Source organism: Wasmannia auropunctata, unplaced genomic scaffold (assembly GCF_000956235.1).
Source record: "Wasmannia auropunctata unplaced genomic scaffold, wasmannia.A_1.0 LD336106.1, whole genome shotgun sequence".
Taxonomy (NCBI): Eukaryota; Metazoa; Arthropoda; class Insecta; order Hymenoptera; family Formicidae; genus Wasmannia; species Wasmannia auropunctata.
Genome location: NW_012026784.1, coordinates 4807969 through 4833313, shown reverse-complemented (window position 1 = coordinate 4833313; position 25345 = coordinate 4807969). Strand labels below are relative to the sequence as shown.

Below are 25345 nucleotides of genomic sequence, written 5' to 3'. Positions count from 1 at the left end.
TTCGCCGCTCGCGCGCCGTCTGTGGTTCTCTTTGCTGAACCTCTTATCGAATTGCCATCTCCTCGGTAACGTAGAGTTCTGCAATGCAGCGACGCGCAGGCGCTATAATGCATCGATAAAACAGCCCCTGTGTTATTACTTATTAGTCGCGAGGGAAAAGTGAGGTTATTTGAATCGTTTACCTGAACTCGTCGAAGATTTCGGTCGCTGCGACGAGCATTCGATTGTTCGGCGCCGTGCGCCTGTTAAAGAGAGCCGATAAATTCTCAGTTTATAAGCTATGCAGGCTGTCGACGAGGAGCGGGACGAGTCCGCGGAACTTCGTTCGAACGACAGCGAACGAGTCGAGATCGTACGTACGGAATTGAGGGAGGCTACCTTGAGCAAGAGGAAGGAGAATCGCGTGTCCGCCTGGAACAGGAGTCGTACCAATTTGGGAGAGTGTCCGGAGGTCGAGCCGTTTTCCGTCGAGCACGTCCACGAGAAGGTGAAGCTTCTCAAGAGGAAAAAAATAACCCTCGTGGATTACAGATATTTGCCCAATGCTCTCATTCAAGTACGTATCCCGCTGGAGTAATCTCTATCAGCATCTTGTAAAATAATGCCTACCAGCATTATTATTATTCAATTGAATCGAATTAGAGCCACGTACACTGCTAGTACCTGAAAATCTATAGTTTACGTTACGTATATTTTCAGTACTGGCAGTGTACATATATCGAAACACGATATTATATTATAAGTTTAATTATTTATTATCAGTTTAATTATCAGTTTAATCTTGATATTACAACTCCAGTTTTAATTTAGAACAATTCAATGTATCAAGTTTGACAAATAATCGGCGCGCAGTTTGCATGAATTGGAAAATGTATATAAATTCAAAGATATTATCAAGCATCAAGAATTTTGCTTCAACTGAATAGGCTTATTTCTACATGCTGTTTACTCATATTCCAGTCAATTTTTGCATATTATTTCTTATAAAATAGCTTGTATTTAAGAATGACATATATTTTACGATGATGCAAGTAACGAATAATATAATACATAATCCTGTTATATTTGTTTCAGTCGGAGGAGAACATAAACGCCTTTTTAAAAGTAGATCAAAGCCTGTCAGGCCTGGTGCGTGATCTGTCCGGCAATGATCCGACTCTTCAATTATACGCAGCTAACTGCTGTTGTAATATTGCTCTGGGAAATACAAAAGCATGCACGGCATTGGGAAAAGCAGTTGTTCCATATCTGGTTGTTAAGCTAGAAAGTTTAAATTATGCACTGCTGGTAAGTTTCTCCATTGTGCAAAAGACAATGAAGTTAAATGAATTACATTGAAATGAAGTACATGAATTTGTATTTTATTAGGATGTTTGCATTTGGACAATCGGTAATTTAGTTGCAGGAAGCGATAAGGCTTTCTTTATCTTGCACGCGCAACACTGTTTGAAGTACCTAATTTTACTGTTACGCAATTGTGACGACTCAATCCTTCCTTCCGTGATATATGCGCTCTTACATTACGTACACGCGGGATTTCATAAGATATCGTAAGTATTAGCCACTTTTACATAATGCAGAGATGAAATTTGCAAGAGAAAGTTCAATATGTTATCTGATATTTACAGAGAAACTGAAATGTTGGAGCTCATCCAAGTTATTGTAAAACGGAATCTCTTATACGAAGATCTGAATTATATTTGGCTGTTAGCTTTATTGTCTTCTTCGCCGATATGCATTGAATATTTGCATGCTATTCTGCCACAAGTCGTGTATTATCTTTATTTGACATTTTCCAATTCGGATGGAATGCTTCAAGTCAGCGAGGTTTGGTTCTTTTTTCTTCATACAACAAAATATGAAATATTTGAAATATTGAGAATCATATTTTTTTTTATTTTTAGATTAAATATTTATGAATTTTTTAGAATTTGTTCGAATATACGAAATTATAAACCATTTAATTTTATCAGTTTCTGACTTTTTTTAAATTTTATTTAGAATTAGCAACTTCTTGTCTATTCTGGTGTGAACTTATATATATTTATACACAATTAACAGGCCTTTTCTGTTTTTAGATTACAGCATCCATACATATACTGGCTAATACATTACATAGTTCCTGCAAAGATACGACAGATATTCTTTTAAGGAATCCAAAGTACTCAAACGAGGATCTGCATCTTTTGTTGAATAAATTGTTATCGCATCCTTATATGCATATTAGAAGAGAAACTCTATGGTTAATAGGTGACTATACGATCTTTTTTCAATGTTTTTAAAAAAAGATAAAATAAGAATGTGAAATATTATCTAATTATTTTAATAAATTGTTACAGGGAATTTGTATAATCATAATAAATCATCCAGTGTTTGTAAAGATATAAGGAATCTTATACCTTTTTTATCAGCACTGAATCAGGCTTTCTCCTCAGTTGAAAATTCTGTATAAATGCAAATGTGCATTAAAATGACATCTTCTTTAAAGAAAGGTACGTTATGCTAATAAAAATAACTTATAAAGTGCGTGATGCAAATATAAAAATATATTTATAGTCTTTTGATTGTATATATATATATATATATATATATATATATATTTATATAGTTTTAAATATTTTATTTATCACTGGACGGAGCATATATATATTTTTTTAGTTTTTGTTATTATAATACTTTATATATGCTGCTAATTATGTCTTATAATTAATATACTCTTTGTACAGGTACAAATTTTCTTAATGGATCCGGGGAAGAATATCGATTTCTTCCTATGTCTTCTATACACGGCACTTTGACGATATTGAAGTATATTTGTCCCATCAAATTCGCCGTTGGATGATTAGCAGCTTTTAAACATTGATAAAGCAATTGGTCGCAAGTACAGTGTGATCTGTAAAAAGTTGAATACTTTAAACTGTCCGCCTTACGAAGACGACTTGAGATAGTTGACAATAAAGGTAATTTTTTATAACTTGTTAGCTTGCTAAGAAAATTTAGTAATTAACAATAACGTGATATATTAATTTAAAGACGCATAAAACTTTTTCTGAAAACAAATTGATTTTTTTTACCAATTTCTGATGAGATCTTACTTAGTGTATAGCGAATAATTAGTGAGATTGTATCGGGTCTGCTGAGCTCGTACTTTTATTGGACAGAGATCGTGATTACGACAACATCTGAAAAGCAAAAAAAGATTTATCTCCCTGTTATTTTCGAAAATCGATAAGTTACGACTCTAAATTTCAACCTGTCGATATGAGGTAGATCGCCCAAATCGTGATAATTCTCGGCTATATCGCCCGTGCCGCACCATTTTGTGCCTGAGGAGTATATATTCGGTTTTTGTTAACAAATTTTGCAATTCGATGAAACTGCGCGCTTGAAAATGATAATTAAATTGACTAACCTGGCAGAATACCGGAGAACAGAGTTATGGAACTCGCGGCTATGCGGGTCCCTCTGCTCAGTGCGTTCGTGGGCAAAGTGGATGTCGCCTCCACTTGTAATCCGTCTAATAATTCACATTGGTGCATGAGTCTCGTTATCTCCTGGAAGGACACCACTTGCGGACGTAAAGTCATAGATAAGTTTCGCAAAACTTCCACAGCCTCGGACGGCTCGCTGCAAGAGTCAGTGATGCGTGTAAAAAATGGCGCGGCATTGTAAAGAAAAAGGATTAAATAATTAAATTAAATTAACGATTAAATATATAATCGGGTGAGAACTGGTTTCAGTTTTATTATACAGGGTGTATCTTAAATAGTGTCCCTTAATTATAGCGTTATTTTTTGTAAAAAAAAAACTGAATCGAAAAATCTTGAGCGATTTTTTTATAGTGCTAAATAAAGCTATCACTATTACAGTATTATTGCTTCATTAAGTATTATAGACAAAAATAGTTTTTAAATACCGCTCCGCTAATCATATAGTGGTATTCCTTATAAAAAATTGGGTCAAGCGATCAAAAAAAGTCCTGAACCATTTTTTTTCTACAATGCTCAATGAAGCAGTAATTACTGCAATAGTAATCATTGAGCAATATATGTAGAAAGAAATCCCAGTGAACGGAAATGGGTTAAAATTTTTTAATCCATGGATTGAAATGGATTGGCCTTCGTGAATGCATTTCTATTTCATAATACAAATAGAATATATTTTTTGTGCAATATTAATATGATATACGTAATATTTTTTGTTTAGATTGAAATGTATTTTCTATTCACAAAAAACTTTTTTTGAATTTAATTGAAAAAACTGCATTTTCTATTTAGAATTTTGAATTAATTAATATTCACGCTTTTCTTCTTAAAACTAAACTTATTTTTTAAATGGCATATAGAAAATGCGCTTTAAATGATTACAAAGGCAAATGAATTCATTTGAAATGAATTCAGATTTTCAGAAGTATGCATTTGCATATATATTGAAATAAATCTTTTTCTATTTTAATCCATTTTTATTTACTGGGATCGTTCAGGACCTTCCGACTCAATTTTTTATAAGGAATAACGCTAGATCTTAGTGGGCGGTATTTAAGATACACCCCGTGCAGCTTTTACTATTGTGGGCGACGACCACTTACTATACTTCGATTATATTGCAATCGTGTAGCTCATTTCTCGGGCCTAGATCGACCACCGCCACCGTCTGCTCGTGATAATAGACCGCTCGTATTTCGTCTTTCGCGAGCGCAACGACGCTTGGCGTGAGGCCACTCAACCCCTTGAATGTACTTCTGAAGAACGTTGGCTGCTGAGCGGTTAAATTGCATATAGACACGACGAGGAAAGCCGTCAAGTACACTGAATACATCTTTTCCTTCAAACTATCGATCCTCCTTTCGTTTTATTATGCTATTAGTCGGCGTAACGCAGAGTCTGTATAACTTACGGGCACGATGATAAAAGTTTTGTTTCTAAACTATATTGAAATTAACAAATACAAAAGACATATATTTTGTGGGTAGAGAGAGAGAGTGATTCACATTGCAGGAGCAACGCGTTATCAATCAACAATCGACGAGACAAAAGTCGATCTGACGTGAATCCACATTTCTTCGTCCCACTTGCCACTTATTTGAAAATAATACGCGCCGTTATCAAGGCAGTGTGTCATACACGTATAAACGAACGCGCGCAATCCGACACGTCTGTAATCGCCGCACATTACGCGATTTTATATTTCCTTAAAGTCTCCATATCGTATGCTGCAGAGTCGTCTTTACGAAGCACAAATTTTTTTTTATCTGATGTCCTCGTGCAAAGTCCACGAGCATTATCCGATTATTTGTAGAACGTATATAGCGATCTTTTGAAGAAGATTCTAAAATAAGAAGAAGCGCACTCATACATAATAATGAGCCATTCTCTTCGAAACGTTTGCTTCGAATTTAACGAAACCGAACTTATACCCCGTCGCGTTAATTGAAATGTTTATTTGGCACATGGTACATCTTTACGGAAGAGAAACAGCGGAAAATTTCAACGGAGATATACTCTTAACTCTACACAAAAGTTGTCTGTTAAAAAAAATGAAGTTAACACCCGTAATTTGACCGATACTGTTCGTGTTGGCGCGAAACCGATCGACTGATCGCCGGACTTCCCGTCACACAGACGGTGTATCGGTGTATAATTATAACGCACCCATCCAATCGGTCGTACATGAACAGGCCGGACTAGTAGCCGATCGAATGACTAAATGTGTTCGCGCGATACGTATAACTTCCCTCTCCTCCACGGTCCCGAGGTATTACCTGGTGGTAGCAGTGACAGACGTGGAAAACTAGTGGGGAGACCTACATTCGCAGGACTAGGACGAAGAAAGTGGGACGAAACGGCGGTGTTATACGATTCCGCGAGTAGTAACTGCAGCAAATTTACAAAATCCTACAAATTTGAGGGTATATAAAAAAGAGCAAAGCGCGATATCTTATCTCTCTTCGCTACCGCGTCAAAAGACATCTGACATTTATAAAAACCATCGTGTATTTTGCATGTAAAAAATCTAGAAAATAGAAAATGTACAAAAAACACAATAGTGTCTAAAAAGGCGACGGCGTCTTAAAAGTGAAAATCTTTTAGAAAACGTGCAGCTTGTTTGTAATGTAAAATATAAATCGTTTGCGAATTTTTTCGCGGTCGAAGGAACGCGCCTCGCTTAGAAGAGCGTTTTCTTTTTTTCACGCGATGCCACGCGACACGAAACTGTCAACGTGTTCCCATTATTTTCATGGCTCGCGATAAATCGTTATGCAATGCAGAAAGATGTTACGCGCTTCCACTGGATTTTTTCGAGAACGATGCTAATTTCGAGGCCGATACTTCTCTATAATTTTGCATGGTAAAAACGATGTTTAACAGTGGCCTTGTCTCAGAGAGTGGCACGAGGGGTTCGACTTGTTCGTAGCGCTCGCTGGATATTGAACCCCCCCCGTGCGTGCCGTGCTCAACGTGATGCTCACCGGTGTCGCGTTAGATAGCTGCAATCTGACTGGGCACTGTCTATATCCTGTAATAAAAAATGAAAAAGCATTATAGTCATGTCGCGTGTATATGAGTGTAACGCACCGATAATTTCAATAATACACGTGGACTTTGGTGATAGATGATATAGGATGGAAATAGAAACAATTTGTTATTATGACTTAACTACAAGGCAATTTGTGATAGCAAAATAATTTGTTATACAAGTAGGTAGAGGTACTGACTGTGTAAACCTCTTGGAGTAAATTCTAATCGACATGTTACGATGAGAAATTAGCTCTTTTTCCTTCGATGTTTTTTTTCCAAATTGCTCAACACACTACGTTTATGATTAATGAATATTAACAGAAATGAATATTTATGATCACAACACGCGAGGTAATTTGCATAAATCGTAATTTTTAATTATGTCGCAATTCGATTTCCGGAATGAATCACGGTCGACTTTCACATCTCGCGGATTTTTTTAAACGACGAGAAATCTACTTTTTCGATCCGCTGTGTGACTTCCACTTTCCAGCTGTTGCGCACTTTGCATAATCATTTGATTAACATATATTTATCGATAGAAGCTAAGGCTCGCTAAGCGATTATTCATGAATCTAGAAATATGTAATTATAACAGAGTACAGAAATATATTTAGATATATAAGTAAGAAGTATACATTTTTTTAGTACAGTCAAATTATATACATGAATAATGTTGTTTTATTTGTTAACTTTTATCAGAGGCGCCGCTGACATATAAGGCGCCTTTGCAAAGAGGATTTTATCGTCCCTCTTGATATTTTTATTTATCAATCTTTAAACATAAGATATTTTTTAAACATCTTTAGAGAAAGCACAATTTTTCATTTTTATTCTAGGATATTGATCATGTAATCTTTTCCCTAGGGCGAAAAAAGTGAAAATTTTTATTGTTGAAGTAAACAGAAATTTTTCACTTTTTACGTTTTCGCTCTAGGAAAAAAGTTACCTAGTCGATACTCTCTCGTATTAAAATATTTTCATATGGCTCTGTACAGCTCTGGAAGATTTCAGTAGCGCGTTGAGAAATAAATAACTATTCGGTCCAATCAAATTCTAGATTTTGTGATACGGTTTCTCTAAATTGATATACATAATATACATTTCGGAAGAAAATAAATCTGACAGAAGCGAGTACATACAATTGTATTAAGAATAAAAAAATGATTTAAAACTTAGCTTTCCCACCTCTCTTGTTACTAGGTCTTTATTGCAGTGCACAACTTGCACTTCTATTTGCGACGGTTCTGAACACTTATCACAGATATACGTAATGGATATTGACGAAAAATTAATGTGGAAGAATGAATACAAACAAGGCCATGCAACAAATAATAAGGAGGAAAAAGCCTAATTTGGCCGAATCTAAATATTGATGATTGCCAATAATATTTTTAATTTTTAAATTTCAACTACCGTAAACTGCGCGCCGATTTTTATGACCGTAATTATATAACCTAAAGCTGAAATAATATCATATATTAAATTGATTTTCAATTTGATATTATTTCAGCTTTAAGTTTTGATTGCGTATTTAAAGACCAGTACGGTAATTGGCGGTAGCTGAAATTAAAAAATTTATACTACTGGGCAATCGACATTAACTTCGGTCGAATTTGACTCTTTGGCCCCTTATTATTTGCTGTATTAATGAAAGACGTGTAATAGAAAAGACGCTAGGATCCTCGACAAAGAGGATTTACCGGCGTGATGAGGTCCGGAGCAGTGGCAGCATATAGGGTTGTTCCGCGGCCTTGGGCAAAACTCGACGCTGTGCGGCTCGCCGCAGCGGACGCAGCGCGGTAAGTGCCGACAATTAGCGGCCACGTGCCAGAAACCCTGACATCGGTAGCATTGCAACACGCTGTCCGCCGTTTGCGATAAGTTCTCCTGATACGCTTCTGGAGTAGTATTGTTTCCGTCGTTCCCCGGCGACGCGTATCTCGAGGGTATACCGAATGAGCCGCATGCGGTACCGCCGCAGCCGCCGCCGCCACGCCACCAGCGTTCCGGAACAGCATTGAAACGAGCCACCTCGAAAAAATCCAGACCTTGACGTAGCAAGGCTTCGTAATGACCCGCGTCGAAAACCTGGGGGGATTCGACAGAGGATCGATAAATATATATCCTCTACTATCTTATATCAGACTGTCAATTATATTTACAACGTGTTACACATATGTTATATTTGTACACACTTTATGCATCATACTTATATCAACGATTTTATACGGCTGGCTTATTCTGATCTTCATCTTAACATATTCTCTTTCTCTCTCTCTCTCTCTCTCGTCTAAATTTTTTTTACAAATAGTACCGACCGTAAATGAGACATATGGAAAGTTGACTTTCAAAACCGGTTGCAGACTTTATAGAACTTCTAGTATGAGAACTGGTTTAAAATTACGTAGTACTATATATTTTTATACGAATTTAAATAAATGATGCAGTCTGCTTAGTTTAATCAGCGCGTTATGCACTAATGTTTGTGCAGTAGAAAATGTTTCGCTGTTTCAAACTACGAAGCTTACTATGTTTATATATATCTACATAATGGCAGTGATAAGGTATTATCAGGCTAATTAAAATAGAAAAAAAATTAACATTCTTCACCTCTACTCGAACGAATTGCCGTGAACGTTCGACGTTTCCAGCGACGATTCCTTGCTTCGCTAGAGCCGAATTTATATCCTGCAGCGGTATGGCCCATGGCACGTCTCTCAGAAGCACGGCTTGGCGATATCGAGAGTCTCTTGCCGAGAATCGCGCTACCTGATGGAAATAAGATATAAGTCGAAAGATGTTTTAGCTTTTTTAAATAATATTTGTAAATATTTCTAAATATTTAGTTAAAAATTGACGTTTCATCACAATCGGCGATGTAGCGTCAAAATAATAAAATACTTGGCTATATAACATACCAATGGAAAACGCAAAGAAAATAAATACGCGAAAAATTTTTATGCTATCTCAGTTTCTATATCTCTAGTGTTGTTTGAGAGACGTTGGATAGAATGTGCAGATAAACGTACTTGCACGGGTCCTCCGAACACTCGAGCTAAGTCGCCGCGTTGCAAGAGTTTCTCGGCGTCGTTTTCTCGTACGAAAGCGGCTATGAGACCGCACGGAGTCTCAGAGACGCGCCAAGTCGACAACGGCTCGGAAGCGGCGATAGCTTCCTCGAGATGAGATCGCAGCAGCTCGCAATCTAATCGAGGAATGAATGATAAAATATCGATCTAAAACTAACGCAAGATCAAGGCGAGCTATTGATGTTTTATATTATTCAAACTGCATTATATAATATTGATGCCTAAATTTCGATAATGAAATGATTTACATTAATTGTCTCTCATATTACTGTTTAAATTGATTGAATTAGCGTCTGATGGACTATAAATCAGATCGTATGACACAGTTCTCATCTTTAGAATGCAGATGTTGCATTGTCACCTTGGACCCCGTGGCCTTGATCTTGGAGGCCGCCGGCGCGCGAAATGTACAGAGAGCACATAAACTGCGTCTGCCGCTGCATAGCGGGAACTTCATTATAGCGCGATGTCGGGTTTAAATCTTCTTTATCTGCCTGACTATTGTCTCCGACCTTGCTCTGCGACGAAGAATCTGCCGCGGCCTTCTCCATCGCGCGCGCCACGTACTCGTGACTCTAGCTTGAATTCACGCGTACAATAAAATTGATTTTATATGTACGTGGTTTTTATATTACAATGTACATCAAAAGTGTAACTTATATCATAAACATATTTATATTCAATATCCCGCCGTTTCACGCTCGATTAATATGTCGGTCGACAAATAATAGCGGGCAATTATAAAGTACGCGACTTTAATAGAAAAAATTAAACCTTTTTCTTTAAGTTAGAAACGTTATTGGTGCATAAATATTCAATGCCACTAATGATTATGCCGATAACGATCGTAATAATGTAGCACTATCCAGGTCATTATTGATTGTGGCTGTAACTATTACAAAAATGTTCACTAGGCATTAATAATTTGTCGTATGTTCTTATACGGTTATCGAGACGCTCATTATAAGTATATTTACGCAACGCCAACCACGTTCTGGCTTCAATCATTCATCTCCTTCTGTTATCGAGACCTTGTATTGCAGTTATTTTCCCGTATTTTTTTTTCCCACGCACAGTCGTTTCTTCGTAGCGTTGTGACGTAACGTTTCCGTTTGTAGACTACGTACGTTTTAAATCTAATTTGCCTGAAGAAGGGCACCTTTTTGCTCGCCATTCACAAGAGCCAGCTCGGCGCGTTTTTGCGATTGTAACATTACGAAATAGGAGCGCGATCACGATGAGAGTCACGCTCGATCGCGATCGCTCGAGGCTCGGTCAGCCGAGATAGGATAGGCTCATATCGAGGTGCAGGATGATGCGTGGCGGAATTAGATCCTGGGAAAACGATGTCTGATTTACCTCGAACTTCTCTGTCTCCTCGTTAGCGCGGTAGAACGCAGCTCGGGCATCGGGTGGATCAGGCAAGAAAACGCGGCCCATGCTGCCAGGCGACCATTCTCATGTCGTCTCATCTGGTCTCGCCTAATCGACCTCACTTCACGACGATGATCGACTAATATGTTAAACGCCAACGTCGCGCCGTCGTTCTACACAACGTTCTAATAATTGTAAACAATTACGCATATCGAAACCCATTAAGCCCCATCTATCATAAGTCGCAAACGCACAACGCAAATGCAAACGCGGAGAAAAAAAGAACGAAACGTAAAAAAAAAGAAAAGAAAGAAAGAAACGTTTGCGTTTGCGTTTTGCGTTTGCGACTTATGTAGATGGGATTTTATATATGCCACGCGTTTCTATTGTATGTACGTCTATAATTGTCGTAATTATGATGACCCCATATCTTTATGCAAACGATTACACAGATTACTTCATTCAACTTTTTAACTTTGAAAAATATTTTACTCCGCGCGCGGTGTTTCAATTTTTTAAAAATTTCGAAAATTATTATTAATATATAACCGTGCAGCGAGGAGAGAATTAAAAGTTGCATGGAAACAGTGAGAGAATGCATCACACATACGTCGCACATATAATATTACTTCGATACTAGCAATTTCAATTTGAAGCGTTTCAAGCTGGAACAATAAAAAAAAATTGGGATTTGCGTGATTATAATTAACTATATAATAAACAGGAGATAATTTCTACGCAAGTCCCAGTTTGATTGTGCTGAAGAGCACAAAAAAATCTCAAAGCTTTATCCGAGATATATAGAACATTTAATTGAATCAAACTATATTATTATGACATAATATGTCAATTCTTATACGTTATATTTATGACTTACAAATGACAAAATAAAATCATAATGACGTCGTTATGATATCATTTGACTTCATAATAATATTGTTACGATTTCTGTGTTTATTATTTGGGTCCTATTATAGCCTGGATTTTTGAATGAGAAAGCGATTTATCGAAATCTCGAATGTAGATTCGAATGTAATAAGATCGATAATGTAACACTTCCATCTCATCAGTCGATAATAGCGTGATTATTTTCTCTCATTTTCTCCGACTGACCGACTGGTGGACAGCCGCTTTATTTCCGAGCGCTTCGAGTTCAGCGGAGTTCGGAGTGTTGCCAATTGTCAATAGTGTCGTGGGAGTCGTGAGACTCGTGAGAGTGTTGTGCGGGTTGTGCCGAAGATCCATCGCATTGCGAGCGATTGCGAGCGAGATCGAATCGAATTTTGCTTGATTTTGATATTCCGCTGATACGTTTTTCCACACGGCGTCAAGATGATGATGGACTATTTTGTGACGAACAATTCCTTGGCACCCGCACCCATGGGGATACAAAGCACGGCGGGTGCGGTGCCTGTGAAGAACGATAAAGGTTAGTTTACGTTTGTCAAAGTAAAACTGACATTTATTTAATATTCTTTTTCATCCTTGACGAAATTAGGGATATCAAAATTATTTTTCTTGCCTTTAGCAAGAATTTTATAAAAATAATAAAATTACTAATTTCGTAAAAATTGGAGGTGGTGGGGATGTTTTGGATTATTATCACAGAGCAATTTGTCCATAACATACGCAGAAGATATTCGCCTTATTTTGAAGAAAAATTATAAGAAATGCCTCTGCTTTTGCCTTTTTTACGAATTTTCATATATTTATATTTTAATATTTTATTTGATTCGTTTTCCTTCCCATGTATAGAAACAAATATTTATGATGCTATTTAGATTTCCTATGTTTTATGTATATAAAAATTTAAAAAAAAAAATTCTGTTTTACAGGAGAATTGTCTATGAAGAAGGTGAAGGTACATCGTTACGTTTCCGGTAAGCGGCCGGATTATGCAGCGGTAAGTTCGGATGAGGAATCGGAAGACGAGGATTTTCTTGACAAGCGCGTGCACAAGGGTTACGACGATGGCGAGATTGTCACGGACGTCACCTCGCACTCGCACACGAGGAGTAGGGATGAGGACGATCCGCGTCTGCGGAGATTAACGCGGCAGCAGAAGGAGGCGCAGGCCGAGGTGCGCACAGAGAGACACAGGCACATTCACGAGCCCGAGCTGATCGAGATCGAGCTGGAGAGAACGCGGGAGAGGATCAAGTTAGAGAGCTCCGACTCATCCGAGGATGAGGAGCTGTCGGATTCTGAGATAGAGAAACGACGGGAGGCCCTGAAGCAGCGAGTGTTGTCCAAGAAGGAAACGGAGGAGGAGCTGATACAGGGCGAGGAGGAGGACAAATCGGGCGAGAGCTCGGAGGAGAGCTCGGAGTACGAGGAGTACACGGACTCCGAGGAGGAGACCGGACCGCGATTGAAGCCCGTGTTCGTACGCAAGAAGGACAGAATCACGGTGATGGAGAAGGAGAAGGAGGCGATGCGGCAGAAGCAGGCGGAGGTCGAGGCCAAGAAAGCGGCCGAGGAGCGAAAGAGGCAAACTCTGAGGCTGGTGGAGGAGACGGTGCGGAAGGAGACGCAGATGGGCAATAAGGGCAGTAATGCGGAGCAAGAGAGCAAGCTGAACGACGTTTGCACGGACGACGAGAACGACGAGGTGGAGTACGAGGCTTGGAAGCTGCGCGAGCTGAAGAGAATCAAACGTGATCGCGAGGAGAGGGAGCAGCTTGAGAAGGAGCGTCTGGAGATCGAGCGTATTCGTAACATGACCGAGGAAGAGCGAAGGCAGGAGGCGCGGCTGAATCCCAAGACGATTACCAATAAGGCGGCCAAGGGAAAGTACAAGTTCCTGCAGAAATACTATCACCGTGGCGCGTTCTACTTGGACAAGGACGATTCTATATTCAAGCGCGACTTCTCCGGCGCGACTTTGGAGGACCACTTCGACAAGACGATTCTACCGAAGGTTATGCAGGTGAAGAACTTCGGGCGCAGCGGCAGAACTAAATACACTCACTTGGTGGATCAGGACACGACGCAGTTCGATTCTCCGTGGATATCGGAGACAGCTCAAAATCTCAAATTTCACAACAATCAAGCGGCGGGGATGAAGCAAGTCTTTGACCGACCCTCCTTGAAAAAGAGGAAAGCTGAAAATTAGACGGTACAATTACTGTGTATTGCACTTTCTCTTATCTTTTTATTCTTTTTTATTCCCTTTTTTTAAATGTAGCAATTACATGAATTGTAACATGAAAATATTTATAAATATAGATCTTTCAGCATCACTTGAAAAATACCTAACTATAGGAAAGACATGATATGAGACCATTAACGCAATTAAAACTTATTATATCACATTGTTAGCTTGCTCTATAGATATAATCAAAATGCAATAATAAATTATATAAAACATTTTTATATATCGAGCGTGTAACTTTTGTCGTGGAAGAAATACATCTTTTTTTTTATTATTTCGGAAGTAACTGATTGTACTGGAATTATAATGCATCTCCATATATTTAATTTCAAAAATGCATGAACTCTGTAGAAAGTAGAGTAAAATAATTCATTTAAAAAAAAAAAATGGAAATTTGAAATACATTATTTATCAAATATATTTTCATAATACAAATTTTATGCATTTATAACATATTGATCATCGGTTGGTGCAAAAGAAAGATTTATTAATTCAATTTAAGTTTATTAGATTAAAAGCAGATGTTGCAAGTCTTACAATAATTTTTATTTTCCATCTGCAATTCAAATCTTTTTTTGTCATTAAAAAAAATTTTACAAATTTGGATCAGAAAATATTACGAGTGCATTCCAAAATGTACTAATAATACTAAAAATCTGTGTTTTACATTACATACGCCATATATATATTCAATATCGTTAGTACATTTCGGAATGCATTGTATAAAAACACAATTTAATTAATGGTAAAAAAAAATTAATAACTATAAATCCAATAATTCGAAATTAATAAGTTAATCGAATGTTAAACATTAGACATAAAGAATGTATAATTTCTTTATGAATTTTCTTTACTGATATTTTTATTGAAATTATAAACCTTTTGCTCTAACCTGATTTATTAATCACAAACTGATATTTAATACTTGCACAGTCAAATATCGAAATCTCACTGTATTACAAGACTTATGAAATATGAAATAATATCAGTTTTGATATTTGTATAAATCTATAAACATTAACATTTATAAACATACATTATGGTTATATAAAACAATCTTCAAAAAAAATTATTTTTCAAGTTGCAGTCTTTTTAAAGCTTGTTTTGCGGCTGCGCGTTTGGCCTGCTTTTTGTTAGCGCCAAAACCATGGAAGAGTTTTTCTTTACCAGCGATAGTGATTTTCAAAGGTATCATAACCATGTTAGTGCCTTTAATCAGTGTCGCTTCTCTGTAATCACAAATGCGTTTTATATACATATACGAGAGAGAGAGAGAGAGAGAGAAAGAGAGAGAGAGCGTGCGCGTGCACGCAACATGTGCTATGTGCGTAACTATACTTACAGGAACTTAGGACGTATGTCTGTATTCTCATATATCACTCGTACTGGTTGCTTAGGAATATTTTTGCTAAATTCATCTATAACACAACACAAACATTAAAATCTCAATAAAAGAGTTGGCATTATATATAAACTTTTTAAATTTATGCTTTATTTAATTACAAGTTCTTGATTTGACTTAATATGAATATTTTATGTTACACACACACACACACACACACACACGCGCGCGCGCGCGCGCGCGCGCACGCGCACCACTAAAGTAAAATATTCATATCAAGATCAAATCAAGAACTTGTAATTAAATAAATTTATATGTATATATAAATCTCTTACCGATTTCTTTGTGCATAAAAGAATAAACAATTTCCCAGACTTTCGTAAGGCTTTTGCCACTATCAAGATAAATGGCACCGATTAAAGACTCGAACAAATCACCCAGAATTTTTGGGACGTCAACATACTCTACTAGATTACATTCGTCTTCTTCGATCAACACGCATAGCAACTGTTACAGAGGAAAGAAAGAAGACGTATATCATTTGTTCACACCGGCTAAAATTTATATCGCTTACGTACCTCATCATTAACCACAAAATCGCGTTCTTCTTGGAACTTTACAAAGCGATCGATTATTTCGTGCAATTTTGGAGCATAGGCCAATAAAGCGGTATGCAAACCATACCGTACCGTCAAACAAGCGAATGTTACGTTGTTGACAAGCGCAGATCGCAGATCGGTGAGATCGCCAGGACTTAAATTTCCACAATTTTCGTAAATATAACACGTTATCAGAAAATCTGAAATCATTAAAAGATACAAATGCATTGTTATGATTTATTTTACAGAAATTAAGAGAAATATAAATACCTCTTCTATTCTACATATTATTATATTCATATACGATATTGTATTATAATTCTATTGTGGTATATGTACATGCGAACGTTTTATACTCACCAAGAATGGCATCTCCGAGAAATTCTAATCTTTGGTAACACTCAGTTATTCCATTCGCTGTGTAAGATGGATGTGTGAACGCCTAAAACAATAATTTAGATAGTTTTGATTTTGTATTATATACTGTAAATATATATGTGTATATATATATATACACGAAGATGTGTATAAGCTAAACTGTAAAACGCATGGATGATTGAATATATATATATATAGGTATACAATATATTTGCGCTGTAATTTTTTTCAACAGATTATTACCTGTAATAAAAACGCTCGATTCTTAAATTTATAGCCGAAGGTAGTTTCCATAGCATCAGCCCACGGCATGTGGTGATTAGGATTGCCGTTTCCCACTATAGGATCTTGTGAATTGTTCAGTAAGTCGTCAATATCGATGTCAGGCAGTATACCGAACCACTTGAGTAACTTTGTAGCGCCTTTTATACCGTTACTCTATAATGTGAATGCAAAAAGATATTTTTTAGTGTCGTAATACTTAACACAATGCCAATTAGTTATATTAAACACATTCTCATATTAATGTCTGAAATTAAGATAATGGTAGAGTGTTACAGTTGCAAAACTTACCCTGAGATAAACGCCAATAAGCGCTTCCACTGAATCCGCCACGGTTTTATCGGACAAGATTTGCACGCCGAGATAATGTTCGACGCCAGTTTGTTTATCCCCCTTGTCCCAGTTTGCCACTGCATCCTCCATCACACTTATCGTATCTTCACTCATGTATCCGGTGAATTTCTCCTGTTCCGGGATTAGAAATTCGTACAATACATTTGGCATTACCGACTGTTGTAGCAATGACTTTTGCATGCGGCGGAACACTGTGAACGCGGGCGGGATGAAATTGCTCGTCGGCACAAACGCATCGTTCTTTATACGTCCGGGGATACCCTTTTCCTTGCCGCAATAATAGAGATTCCGGTTGCCAATGATCTTTCCCTTTAACGTTGTCAATTGACCCTCGCTGAACAACGGGAATTTGTGATACAAAAATAGCGATACGAAGAATTTTAGGTAGGAGTCGCCTAAAGTTTCCAACCGCTCCAGGTTGAACAGATCTGAGCCTAGTTTAGTGGTCAGCGCCTGAAATGAAACGAAACCTTGCAGCTCCTTATATATGTGTAATTATTATTTATAGCGTGTAACAAATGAGAAATAAGAGTTTCCACTTACATGCATAATTTCTGCTGAATCAGGGCCTTGTGAAAAAGAGGAACCTTGCTCATCAGACGAATCTTGAAGAATCTTCAAAAATGGTGTTGACATTGCTGACCTTTGAATGTAGTTACCGACACTACTATTCTCTTTTGTCTATAACATCAACATAAACGTGATCATTTTAAAGACATATAATCACACGTGACACGTATTGCTACGTGCTATATTAGCATAGTTGCTATATTCTGCTTACCATGTCGCTCTCATTTTGATCAGATGCTGACATAAATTGATTGTAATATTGAATATCGATCATTTGAATTTCGTCCATGTTACGATACAAATCCCGTGGTTCCTGGTCCTTCAAGAAGGGATTACAGTCTGTTTTTATAGCCGGCATCGCGAGTTGAAAACAAGTCCCATAGAAACATAAATATTATGAATAGGTGAAGCAAGTCATGATAATATTATAAATCCTTTTTTTCAATTTACATAATAGATATAATATATATATATATATATATACATATATATATATATATGAATACGTAATGGATACGCACCTAAATCGAACATATTTGAATCTGAATACGGTCCGATTTCATCCGATTGCGTTTTTTCAATTAAGTCGTCTGTCAATTCCAGTCCATTACTATAATCCTCTTCATTCAATTTCTCGATATTCTCTTCTAATTTTAAAGGAGCTAATTCTTCTAACGTTAACGATCCTAATTCAGTCTCTCTTGCAATAGTTACTCTCAAATCCTCGGCGATTAAGAATTGACAAATTCTATGAAGAATAGAAGGCAACGTGGTCGCTTTTAGCCAGTACACAGCCGGGAAATTTATCTTCAAACACAGTTCTGGAACTAGATGTTCTTGAAGATCTTCCACTGTGTCGTCCGTTTTCTTATATTTCATCGGGCCTTCAGGCAATTTTCTGCAAAATTACATGAATCAGTCAATTATGCAGATAACCACAACGCGATTGTATGACGCACCTCGGTTTTATGTAGTTATATTTGACCGGTATTGGTTTCACCTCCAACATATTCTGGTCAAGATTTTCTACAATCAGTCCGTGTTTTTCTTGATAATAATGTGCGTATGTCTCGAAATCTTCATTAGGAAACCACGATTCGGGTGTGAGTTCGTCGCACACCTTTGTGACTACATAGACCGCTGATCCTCTGTAAGTTGGAGTAACAAGTGCTAATTCATAATCGCCGGTCCTAAAGACAAAGGGCTTGCACGGCTCAATTCGTTCCAAATGTTCATATGTTTTAACAGCGTTCCAATTTATCTCCTGCTTATCGTTCACTGAAGCACAAAAATAAAAACTTTTTATTAATATACGTTGAACATGGAACTACAAAAAATAAATTTACATAAGATACAATAACGCGAGACTATATTACGAGTATTATGTGATCATACTTACATGGGACAATTAAGAAGGAATTTTCAAGATTGTCGTTATCGAAAATCATAAAACTTTTAATAACAGGTATAATTTCATTGAACAATAAGAAATGGAACCTCTTAAGCAATTCGATGTCACTTTCGCTCAATATCACCGTTGCGTGATCCGATTTTACATCGACATTTAATTTACCGTCTTTCATGAAAATCGGAAATGAAGGTATCTAACAAATAAATGAATAAAAATGGTATTAACGTGATTAGCAATTTAAACAAATTTTGCAAAATATTAGTAAATATTTCTACCTTTGGCAATTTTTTTGTTGAAAGAATACCAAAACCACTCTTGTCATTAAGCAAATCATAAAAAACTTTGCGTCTGTTGTTGTCCGCCACAGAAAACGTGGAAGTACAATTAAAAACATGAAGATATAATGGCTGTGAAGGTTGCGGATATGCACCATAAAACGCTAATGGATACTGTAAAAACATTTTTATAAATTTTAGTAACTGTATTTATATATGTTAATAAAATTTATATATATATATATATATAAAATATAAAATATTACAAATAAAAACTCATTTAACATACATAGAATGTATACTTACTTCTAGCTGGTGTTCTCGCTTTCTTTTATATGTTGCAGATCGATAATTGTCTTCATCTATCCAATTTGGGAACAAGAAATCCAAATTTTGCGTGAGTTCCTCGTCAGTTGCAGGTAACAGCTTGTTGGTCAATACACCCAGCTCAAGCAATTTTATACAACTGTTCATAGCAGCAGATCGTTTAGCGCTATCTATACTCTTCATAAAATCGCCATAAACTTCGGTTTTTAGTGGCGATAAGTTTGGTAATTTGAGAGAAATCTGCCGTGATTAGACAATAGATAAATACTAAATTTATAAATTATGAGAGAGCTACTAAATAGTAAAGAATAAGTGTAATACCCTAAATTGCTCCTCATTGTCTATATAACTTCTATATAACTTCCAAACCGGAACCAGACCAACAAATTTCGATGTCAACAAAGCAGCGCAATACATATTTATCAAGCTAATCGCGGCCAGCTCTGTTAGGATACTTTCCACAGTACCATCACGTTTCACTACGTACGGTGCAATCTCAAAATCTTTATATAGACCGTTTACAATGTCGTTTTCGGTAGGCACTGTGCGCTGCTCGCTTTGTCCTATCAAAATCTAAATAAAGATATAACTCGTTGATTTTTTCTTGTTTCAATTAGTTTCGCGTGATTATTACATTTTAATGTGCTTTATCGTTTTATTTAGTCCAAGCTGTTTATTATATTACTGCACAATATATATATATATATTTTTTTTTCTTTATCGAATATTATATTTAATTTAATTCAATTTATTGCGTAACTATGAAAAGTTCATGTACATGTAAATTTACAGTATGTAGAAACACAAAAGATAAAGCACCAGCAACATACAGTGTGACATGGTACGAGATAGAACAGAGATAGATGAACGCAAAGACAATTACATGAGACAAGCAATTGGTTGAATGAAATACTGAAAAACTTAAAATTTATGATATGTGCGCATGAGACTACTGATGATTCACGATGGAAAAAAGATAGTTAAATTTCGTGGTATAACATAATTTCGCGAGTATAACATACGGATAAAATGCGCGAGTACGCATGGCTATGTTACACATAATACGATAATTCGCCCTGAACGGATTTGCCAAGAGCCAAAATGCGGACAAAAGAACCGACACATGAAGCGGAGCAAATATCATCATACGTAGAGCGACGAGCGAGAATGTTTGATTGTCGTTAGACGAGTTAAGCTTAGTAGTCGCGACGCGAGAGGAGGATAAGGAAGAAGAGGATCGGATGGACGAAGCGTGTTATAATACTTGACGGCGGCATAGAAGAAAACTTTGAATTTTGCGGAATGATATACGGGGAACGAGAGACAGAGACCCGTGATAGGTATGTTAGAAGAATGGCGTTCGGAACTTAAATATAGAAATTGACGTACATATTGAGGAGTATTAGTATATTGCCAAAATAAATCATCAAACTTCAACGGAATAATGTAATTAGCTTGAGAATAAAAAGATCTTGTGATCATAGATGCAAAAAACACTTTTCTCTTAGTTATCAATTTTTATCGCAACAGTTTTGCAACATCTGCAAGAATATTATTATTACCTCTTTATCATCTTAAAATAATTGACTCACGTAATTTCTTTGCATATTTCTTTGCACGCAACATATTATTTTAAATTAGCTGATAATATAAGTACCTATCTAAATATTTCCACAGACAAGAAATATTTATACAGAATTAGAAAAGAATTTTTGATCTTATGATCGTACGATGATTTTTTCATCAGCAATAGCCCTATATATTATTTATCATACTGAAACTGCTTACCTTCTTCAACTGCGTCTCTGTACACTTATATTGAAAATATTTTTTCAAAAAATCATAATCATCCTCAATCGGCATTAATATTATATAACTACTTGAGCTGTGGCGTGCCCGGCCTTTACTTTGAACGTACCCTCTAAAATCCGTTGGCATATCATACCGTATTATCAATGTGCAACTTGGTACATCGATACCTTCGTCAACAACATCGGTTGCAACGACGCAATTTGCCGAACCATTTTTAAATCTGCAACAATGCATATTTTTTATCACTTAATTATATCAAGCCAATAGAAAAATATTTTCTTTTCTTTTTTTTTACTTATTAATAAAAACTAAAATAAAAAATATTTTTTACATCTAATGTTTGCAAGTTATATAAAATAAGGAATAATTTGCATTAATTGACTAAAATGTTCAAATCATAAATGTTGTTCCAATATCATTCCAATGAGCGTATATATGTAAAAATTATACAAAAAATTACACGCGAGTGTAAAAAATCATTTATAATTTACACGAAATTTATCGACTTATACAGATTCTCTAGAAAAATAATACGCAAAAGAAATGGAATATTTTACCTGTGCAACACTTTTTTATTCCAGTTTGCAATACATGAAACTTCTTTACTGTTTTTGTAAGGATTATTCTGAAATCCAAGTACATAATCGGGCAAGAGGAAACTATATTGTTTATCTTGTGTAGATAATGTCTAAAAATAATAAAGATAATATAGATTTTAAACATGAAATATAAAAATTAATATTTTTTTTTGAGTTTATTAAATAATGGAATTTATATTTAATTTTAATTATTATTAATATAATTTATCGTAAGGATGAAAAACGTTTTTAAAAGCAATCATTAATTTATACTATTGCTAATTAATTAATACTGAAATCAAGCACATAAAGAAAAACTTACTTTTAATATATGATATATCACTTGCGTCATAAATCTTTCCCTGACAAAAATAATGCAGCAAAACTTTTGTTGGCTTAATTTATTATTATATTGTAGCAATATCTCGAATAATTTACGGATTTGGTCAGATGAAAAGCTGAAATTATATTATTGCTCAATATAGTATTGTAACCAATATAGTTATAATTTGCATAATCATTAACTTTTTAATACTTTATAATCTTTATACTTTATAATACTTTATAAATTTAATACTTGTATAATCGTTCTAATTCGCTGCATTCTTTCATCTCATTATCGAATATTTTCCTTGTTAACATTACTTGCGTAATAAGATAATCCAGAAGAGCGTCCATCATCTAAAACAGAATCAATAAGTATGTCATTAAAATTAAGAGTAAAGATTGTGAAGTACTAACAAAAATATTTTAATTATAATTTCAATCGATTCGTACTTGGTCATCGGAGTATTTCCTTAAACTCTCTAACTGGATTAAATGTAATAAAGCGGATATATTTCCGCCGTATAAGCCTGCAACAAAAGTGATATCCTATATGTTGAATGTTTATTAAATTCAGCAATGAACATAAGGATCAGAAATGTATTGGGATTTACTGTTGTACATTCCGATCTGTGCGTGTATAGGATATCAATTACCTGCTTGTAATGTGGTCGTTTTTATGTTTGTCATAATAGTAGTTAGCTTGGAAGATTTTGTTTTAGGCCGCATTTCCGGACTCGATTCATTATATATTTCATCAAAATTAAGCTTCACATTTTTTAGAATCTCTAGACTCGCTTCTATAATATGAGTTATCGTTTTCATGACTTCTGGAGCTGAATATTTCGTATACTTGACGATATCCTCTTTTGGGTTTGTGCAATATTGTTGAATACAATCTGACGACTCTACAGTTGTTACCTTCGCATGAAATGTTACTTCTAATTCCTGTAAAGGATACGAATAATTTTTTACATGCCCAAAAGTCAACTGAAGATTATTAATAACAACCCAGTAAACGAAAATGGATTAAAATATATATATTTTTTTAATTGAAATGGATTGGCCTTTGTAGAAATGCATTCATTTCTACAAAGACCAATTTATTTCAATTCATTTTAATCCACAATTTGAAATTTCAATCTACTTCCGTTTAGTGAGAAAATAAGAAACTACGATTCTTTACCCTAACTGTAGATTCAATTTTTTCTGCTTTAATATTAGAGTTTAATAAAGTTGCTGACATAGCTAAAATACGTGGATGATCCTCCTGAGAGAAATAAAATTGCTGCATAATTTGTCTCATCGGATGGTTAGACACAGCTCTGTGACATTCATCAAATATGATTAAGTTGACACTGCTTAACGCTATATATCTATGGACAAGCAGATTCAGGAAGATTTGTGACGTCATTACTAAAACCTGTGTGAGAGATGCAGAATCATTGTAGCCCATTAATTTATTTCAGAACAAAATTAAAGAGTTAACAATATACTCCAAATATCAATACTTGATTTTTCTCGATTTCGGCCAACCATTTTTGTTCACTCCAAAAATCCACTTTCATATCTCCACTGTAACCTCCACAATTTAGGCCTTTAGTGTGCCTTCTTATGTATGTCGACTGTTGGTCTACCAATGCCACGGTGTTTACAATAAATATACTACGTTTTCCACCTTCTCCGTAAGGCCTGAATGTAAAAGAAATTTTCAAAGTCATTGTAATGTCAACACACACAAGTATGTCGATATGTCAATACATGTGTATTATGACGGAGGAAGGACCCTCCTCAGTCAGGTCAAATGAGAAAGAGAAACATTTCCATGAATGGCTACATACTTGAGTAGATCACGGCTCAGATGTTTCAAAAGCATAACGGCTATGTATGTTTTGCCCGCGCCTGTCGGCAAATAAAGTATCACGTTCTCTCGCACTGCCCTTTCATAGAGGTCTATCTGATATGCTCTCGGAGTAAACGACTCGTTTTCCGGCGTGAATTTCGGCTCCATCGTACTTGTATCAATTACGATCAATCTCTCTGGTTTTATAGAATAGCTAGAAGCAGGCAACACGTTCAAATTTGGTAATATATTTGGACAGTCGATAATATTTGATGACGTTTGAAAGACTGAACAACGGTCTGTTATGCCTCTTAACCAAACAATGGATCGTTCGATCATCTAGTCCATCACGTTCATTTGAAGCAGTAATGCGATATCGCGTTTTTGTGCATCGAATTTTCAGCCTGCTATGACACTTGTAAAAGTTTCTTTAAAAAATAATAATAATAATACTAACACGTAACAATTGAAACAAAGATCTATTGTTTCAAGGCGGAAAATATATGCGACAAACATATTTTATTTGCGTTACAGACCATCGCAAATGTAAATTTACCTGAGTATTAATTATATAAAATAAATGAGATAAATAATTCGCACTTGAGTTTGAATATAGCGAGGTACTCGTCGCCCCTGTCAGGCGAGAATTGGACTTGACCGCAGGCGGAATCCGCGGAATCGCCGGCAAATTGACCTGGCTAAACGATCGAAATTCCGCGAGCTTTTCAAAATTTTTCTCTCAGTCCCTTGGAGATTCTTACCGTGACTTTTATCGCGCGACGCACGATCGTTACACGGGAAACTCGATAACGGCAAACTCAGGAAGCAATTAGCATCAACAATATCACACTCGCACCGATTAATGGCAACTGTTCTTCGTTTGATTTCATCATCACGTTTGACAAAAGACACTTCGCACCGAACCGCGGGAGAGTCCCAACCACGGTGGAAGGGATTAACCCCTGCGCGACTCACAGCGGATGGATAAAAAAAAATAAGAGACGGCAATAGCAATTCACGTGGTGTGTCATCTCGCGGGGCTCCAATTGGCCGAAGGTTAGGGATATACCTTGAGGAAACGCCGTGGGCCTTCTCGACAGCCAATCCGTGCA

The 25345-nt window shown here is 36.1% G+C and overlaps 5 protein-coding genes across 8 annotated transcripts; 2 read left to right on the top strand and 3 right to left on the bottom strand.

Moving 5' to 3' along the window:
* The first annotated feature begins 135 nt into the window (after nucleotides 1–135).
* Nucleotides 136–2817, top strand: LOC105453337. The gene is made up of 7 exons (XM_011695188.1): nucleotides 136–556; nucleotides 1075–1287; nucleotides 1369–1550; nucleotides 1629–1827; nucleotides 2079–2250; nucleotides 2340–2492; nucleotides 2727–2817. The coding sequence occupies exons 1-6, from the start codon at nucleotides 281–283 to the stop codon at nucleotides 2450–2452; spliced, it is 1155 nt and encodes a 384-aa protein (XP_011693490.1). The 5' UTR covers nucleotides 136–280; the 3' UTR covers nucleotides 2453–2492; nucleotides 2727–2817.
* On the bottom strand, nucleotides 2707–5873 carry LOC105456827. The gene is made up of 5 exons (XM_011701152.1): nucleotides 4589–5873; nucleotides 3413–3627; nucleotides 3254–3326; nucleotides 3096–3182; nucleotides 2707–2893 (listed from the first exon to the last, which is right to left on the bottom strand). The coding sequence occupies exons 1-5, from the start codon at nucleotides 4816–4818 to the stop codon at nucleotides 2707–2709; spliced, it is 792 nt and encodes a 263-aa protein (XP_011699454.1). The 5' UTR covers nucleotides 4819–5873.
* A 102-nt stretch (nucleotides 5874–5975) lies between these two features.
* On the bottom strand, nucleotides 5976–11128 carry LOC105453345. Of its 3 annotated transcripts, none has more exons than XM_011695202.1 (6): nucleotides 10970–11128; nucleotides 9972–10185; nucleotides 9551–9726; nucleotides 9132–9290; nucleotides 8222–8609; nucleotides 5976–6516 (listed from the first exon to the last, which is right to left on the bottom strand). In XM_011695202.1, the coding sequence occupies exons 1-6, from the start codon at nucleotides 11048–11050 to the stop codon at nucleotides 6362–6364; spliced, it is 1173 nt and encodes a 390-aa protein (XP_011693504.1). In that variant the 5' UTR covers nucleotides 11051–11128; the 3' UTR covers nucleotides 5976–6361. The 3 variants fall into 3 exon arrangements, with proteins under 3 accessions (XP_011693504.1, XP_011693512.1, XP_011693523.1); XM_011695210.1 differs by lacking the exon at nucleotides 10970–11128 and adding an exon at nucleotides 10588–10929 and having other exon boundaries at nucleotides 9972–10189; XM_011695221.1 differs by lacking the exon at nucleotides 10970–11128 and adding an exon at nucleotides 10385–10529 and having other exon boundaries at nucleotides 9972–10189.
* A 976-nt stretch (nucleotides 11129–12104) lies between these two features.
* On the top strand, nucleotides 12105–14412 carry LOC105453315 (microfibrillar-associated protein 1). The gene is made up of 2 exons (XM_011695158.1): nucleotides 12105–12413; nucleotides 12820–14412. The coding sequence occupies exons 1-2, from the start codon at nucleotides 12317–12319 to the stop codon at nucleotides 14097–14099; spliced, it is 1377 nt and encodes a 458-aa protein (XP_011693460.1). The 5' UTR covers nucleotides 12105–12316; the 3' UTR covers nucleotides 14100–14412.
* Nucleotides 14400–25217, bottom strand: LOC105453324 (endoribonuclease Dicer-like). Of its 2 annotated transcripts, XM_011695169.1 has the most exons (25): nucleotides 24995–25217; nucleotides 24232–24447; nucleotides 23902–24082; nucleotides 23577–23813; nucleotides 23047–23338; nucleotides 22844–22920; nucleotides 22644–22747; nucleotides 22389–22524; nucleotides 22046–22176; nucleotides 21465–21708; nucleotides 19998–20249; nucleotides 19656–19916; nucleotides 19350–19523; nucleotides 19063–19267; nucleotides 18623–18941; nucleotides 18185–18561; nucleotides 17875–18002; nucleotides 17637–17774; nucleotides 17031–17546; nucleotides 16701–16895; nucleotides 16440–16521; nucleotides 16059–16279; nucleotides 15816–15987; nucleotides 15481–15556; nucleotides 14400–15367 (listed from the first exon to the last, which is right to left on the bottom strand). In XM_011695169.1, exons 2-25 carry the CDS (start codon nucleotides 24399–24401, stop codon nucleotides 15208–15210), a joined length of 4848 nt encoding a protein of 1615 aa, XP_011693471.1. In that variant the 5' UTR covers nucleotides 24402–24447; nucleotides 24995–25217; the 3' UTR covers nucleotides 14400–15207. The 2 variants fall into 2 exon arrangements, with proteins under 2 accessions (XP_011693471.1, XP_011693477.1); XM_011695175.1 differs by lacking the exon at nucleotides 19998–20249.
* Between the last annotated feature and the right edge of the window lie 128 nt (nucleotides 25218–25345).

Coding starts and splice junctions, on each gene's coding strand:
- LOC105453337 (XM_011695188.1), top strand. CDS start 281: ATGCAGGCTGTCGACGAGGAGCGGGACGAGTCCGCGGAACTTCGTTCG. Junction 1,288..1,368: donor GTTTAAATTATGCACTGCTG/GTAAGTTTCTCC, acceptor GTATTTTATTAG/GATGTTTGCATTTGGACAAT. Junction 1,828..2,078: donor GAATGCTTCAAGTCAGCGAG/GTTTGGTTCTTT, acceptor TTCTGTTTTTAG/ATTACAGCATCCATACATAT.
- LOC105456827 (XM_011701152.1), bottom strand. CDS start 4,818: ATGTATTCAGTGTACTTGACGGCTTTCCTCGTCGTGTCTATATGCAAT. Junction 3,183..3,253: donor GATCTACCTCATATCGACAG/GTTGAAATTTAG, acceptor TTTGCTTTTCAG/ATGTTGTCGTAATCACGATC. Junction 2,894..3,095: donor AATTATTCGCTATACACTAA/GTAAGATCTCAT, acceptor AACTTTTTACAG/ATCACACTGTACTTGCGACC.
- LOC105453345 (XM_011695202.1), bottom strand. CDS start 11,050: ATGGGCCGCGTTTTCTTGCCTGATCCACCCGATGCCCGAGCTGCGTTC. Junction 9,291..9,550: donor TGTTCGGAGGACCCGTGCAA/GTACGTTTATCT, acceptor TATTTCCATCAG/GTAGCGCGATTCTCGGCAAG. Junction 8,610..9,131: donor GGCAATTCGTTCGAGTAGAG/GTGAAGAATGTT, acceptor GAATCCCCCCAG/GTTTTCGACGCGGGTCATTA.
- LOC105453315 (XM_011695158.1), top strand. CDS start 12,317: ATGATGATGGACTATTTTGTGACGAACAATTCCTTGGCACCCGCACCC. Junction 12,414..12,819: donor GCCTGTGAAGAACGATAAAG/GTTAGTTTACGT, acceptor TCTGTTTTACAG/GAGAATTGTCTATGAAGAAG.
- LOC105453324 (XM_011695169.1), bottom strand. CDS start 24,401: ATGGAGCCGAAATTCACGCCGGAAAACGAGTCGTTTACTCCGAGAGCA. Junction 18,562..18,622: donor TATAACTACATAAAACCGAG/GTGCGTCATACA, acceptor GTAATTTTGCAG/AAAATTGCCTGAAGGCCCGA. Junction 17,547..17,636: donor ATTCAGCAGAAATTATGCAT/GTAAGTGGAAAC, acceptor GTTTCATTTCAG/GCGCTGACCACTAAACTAGG.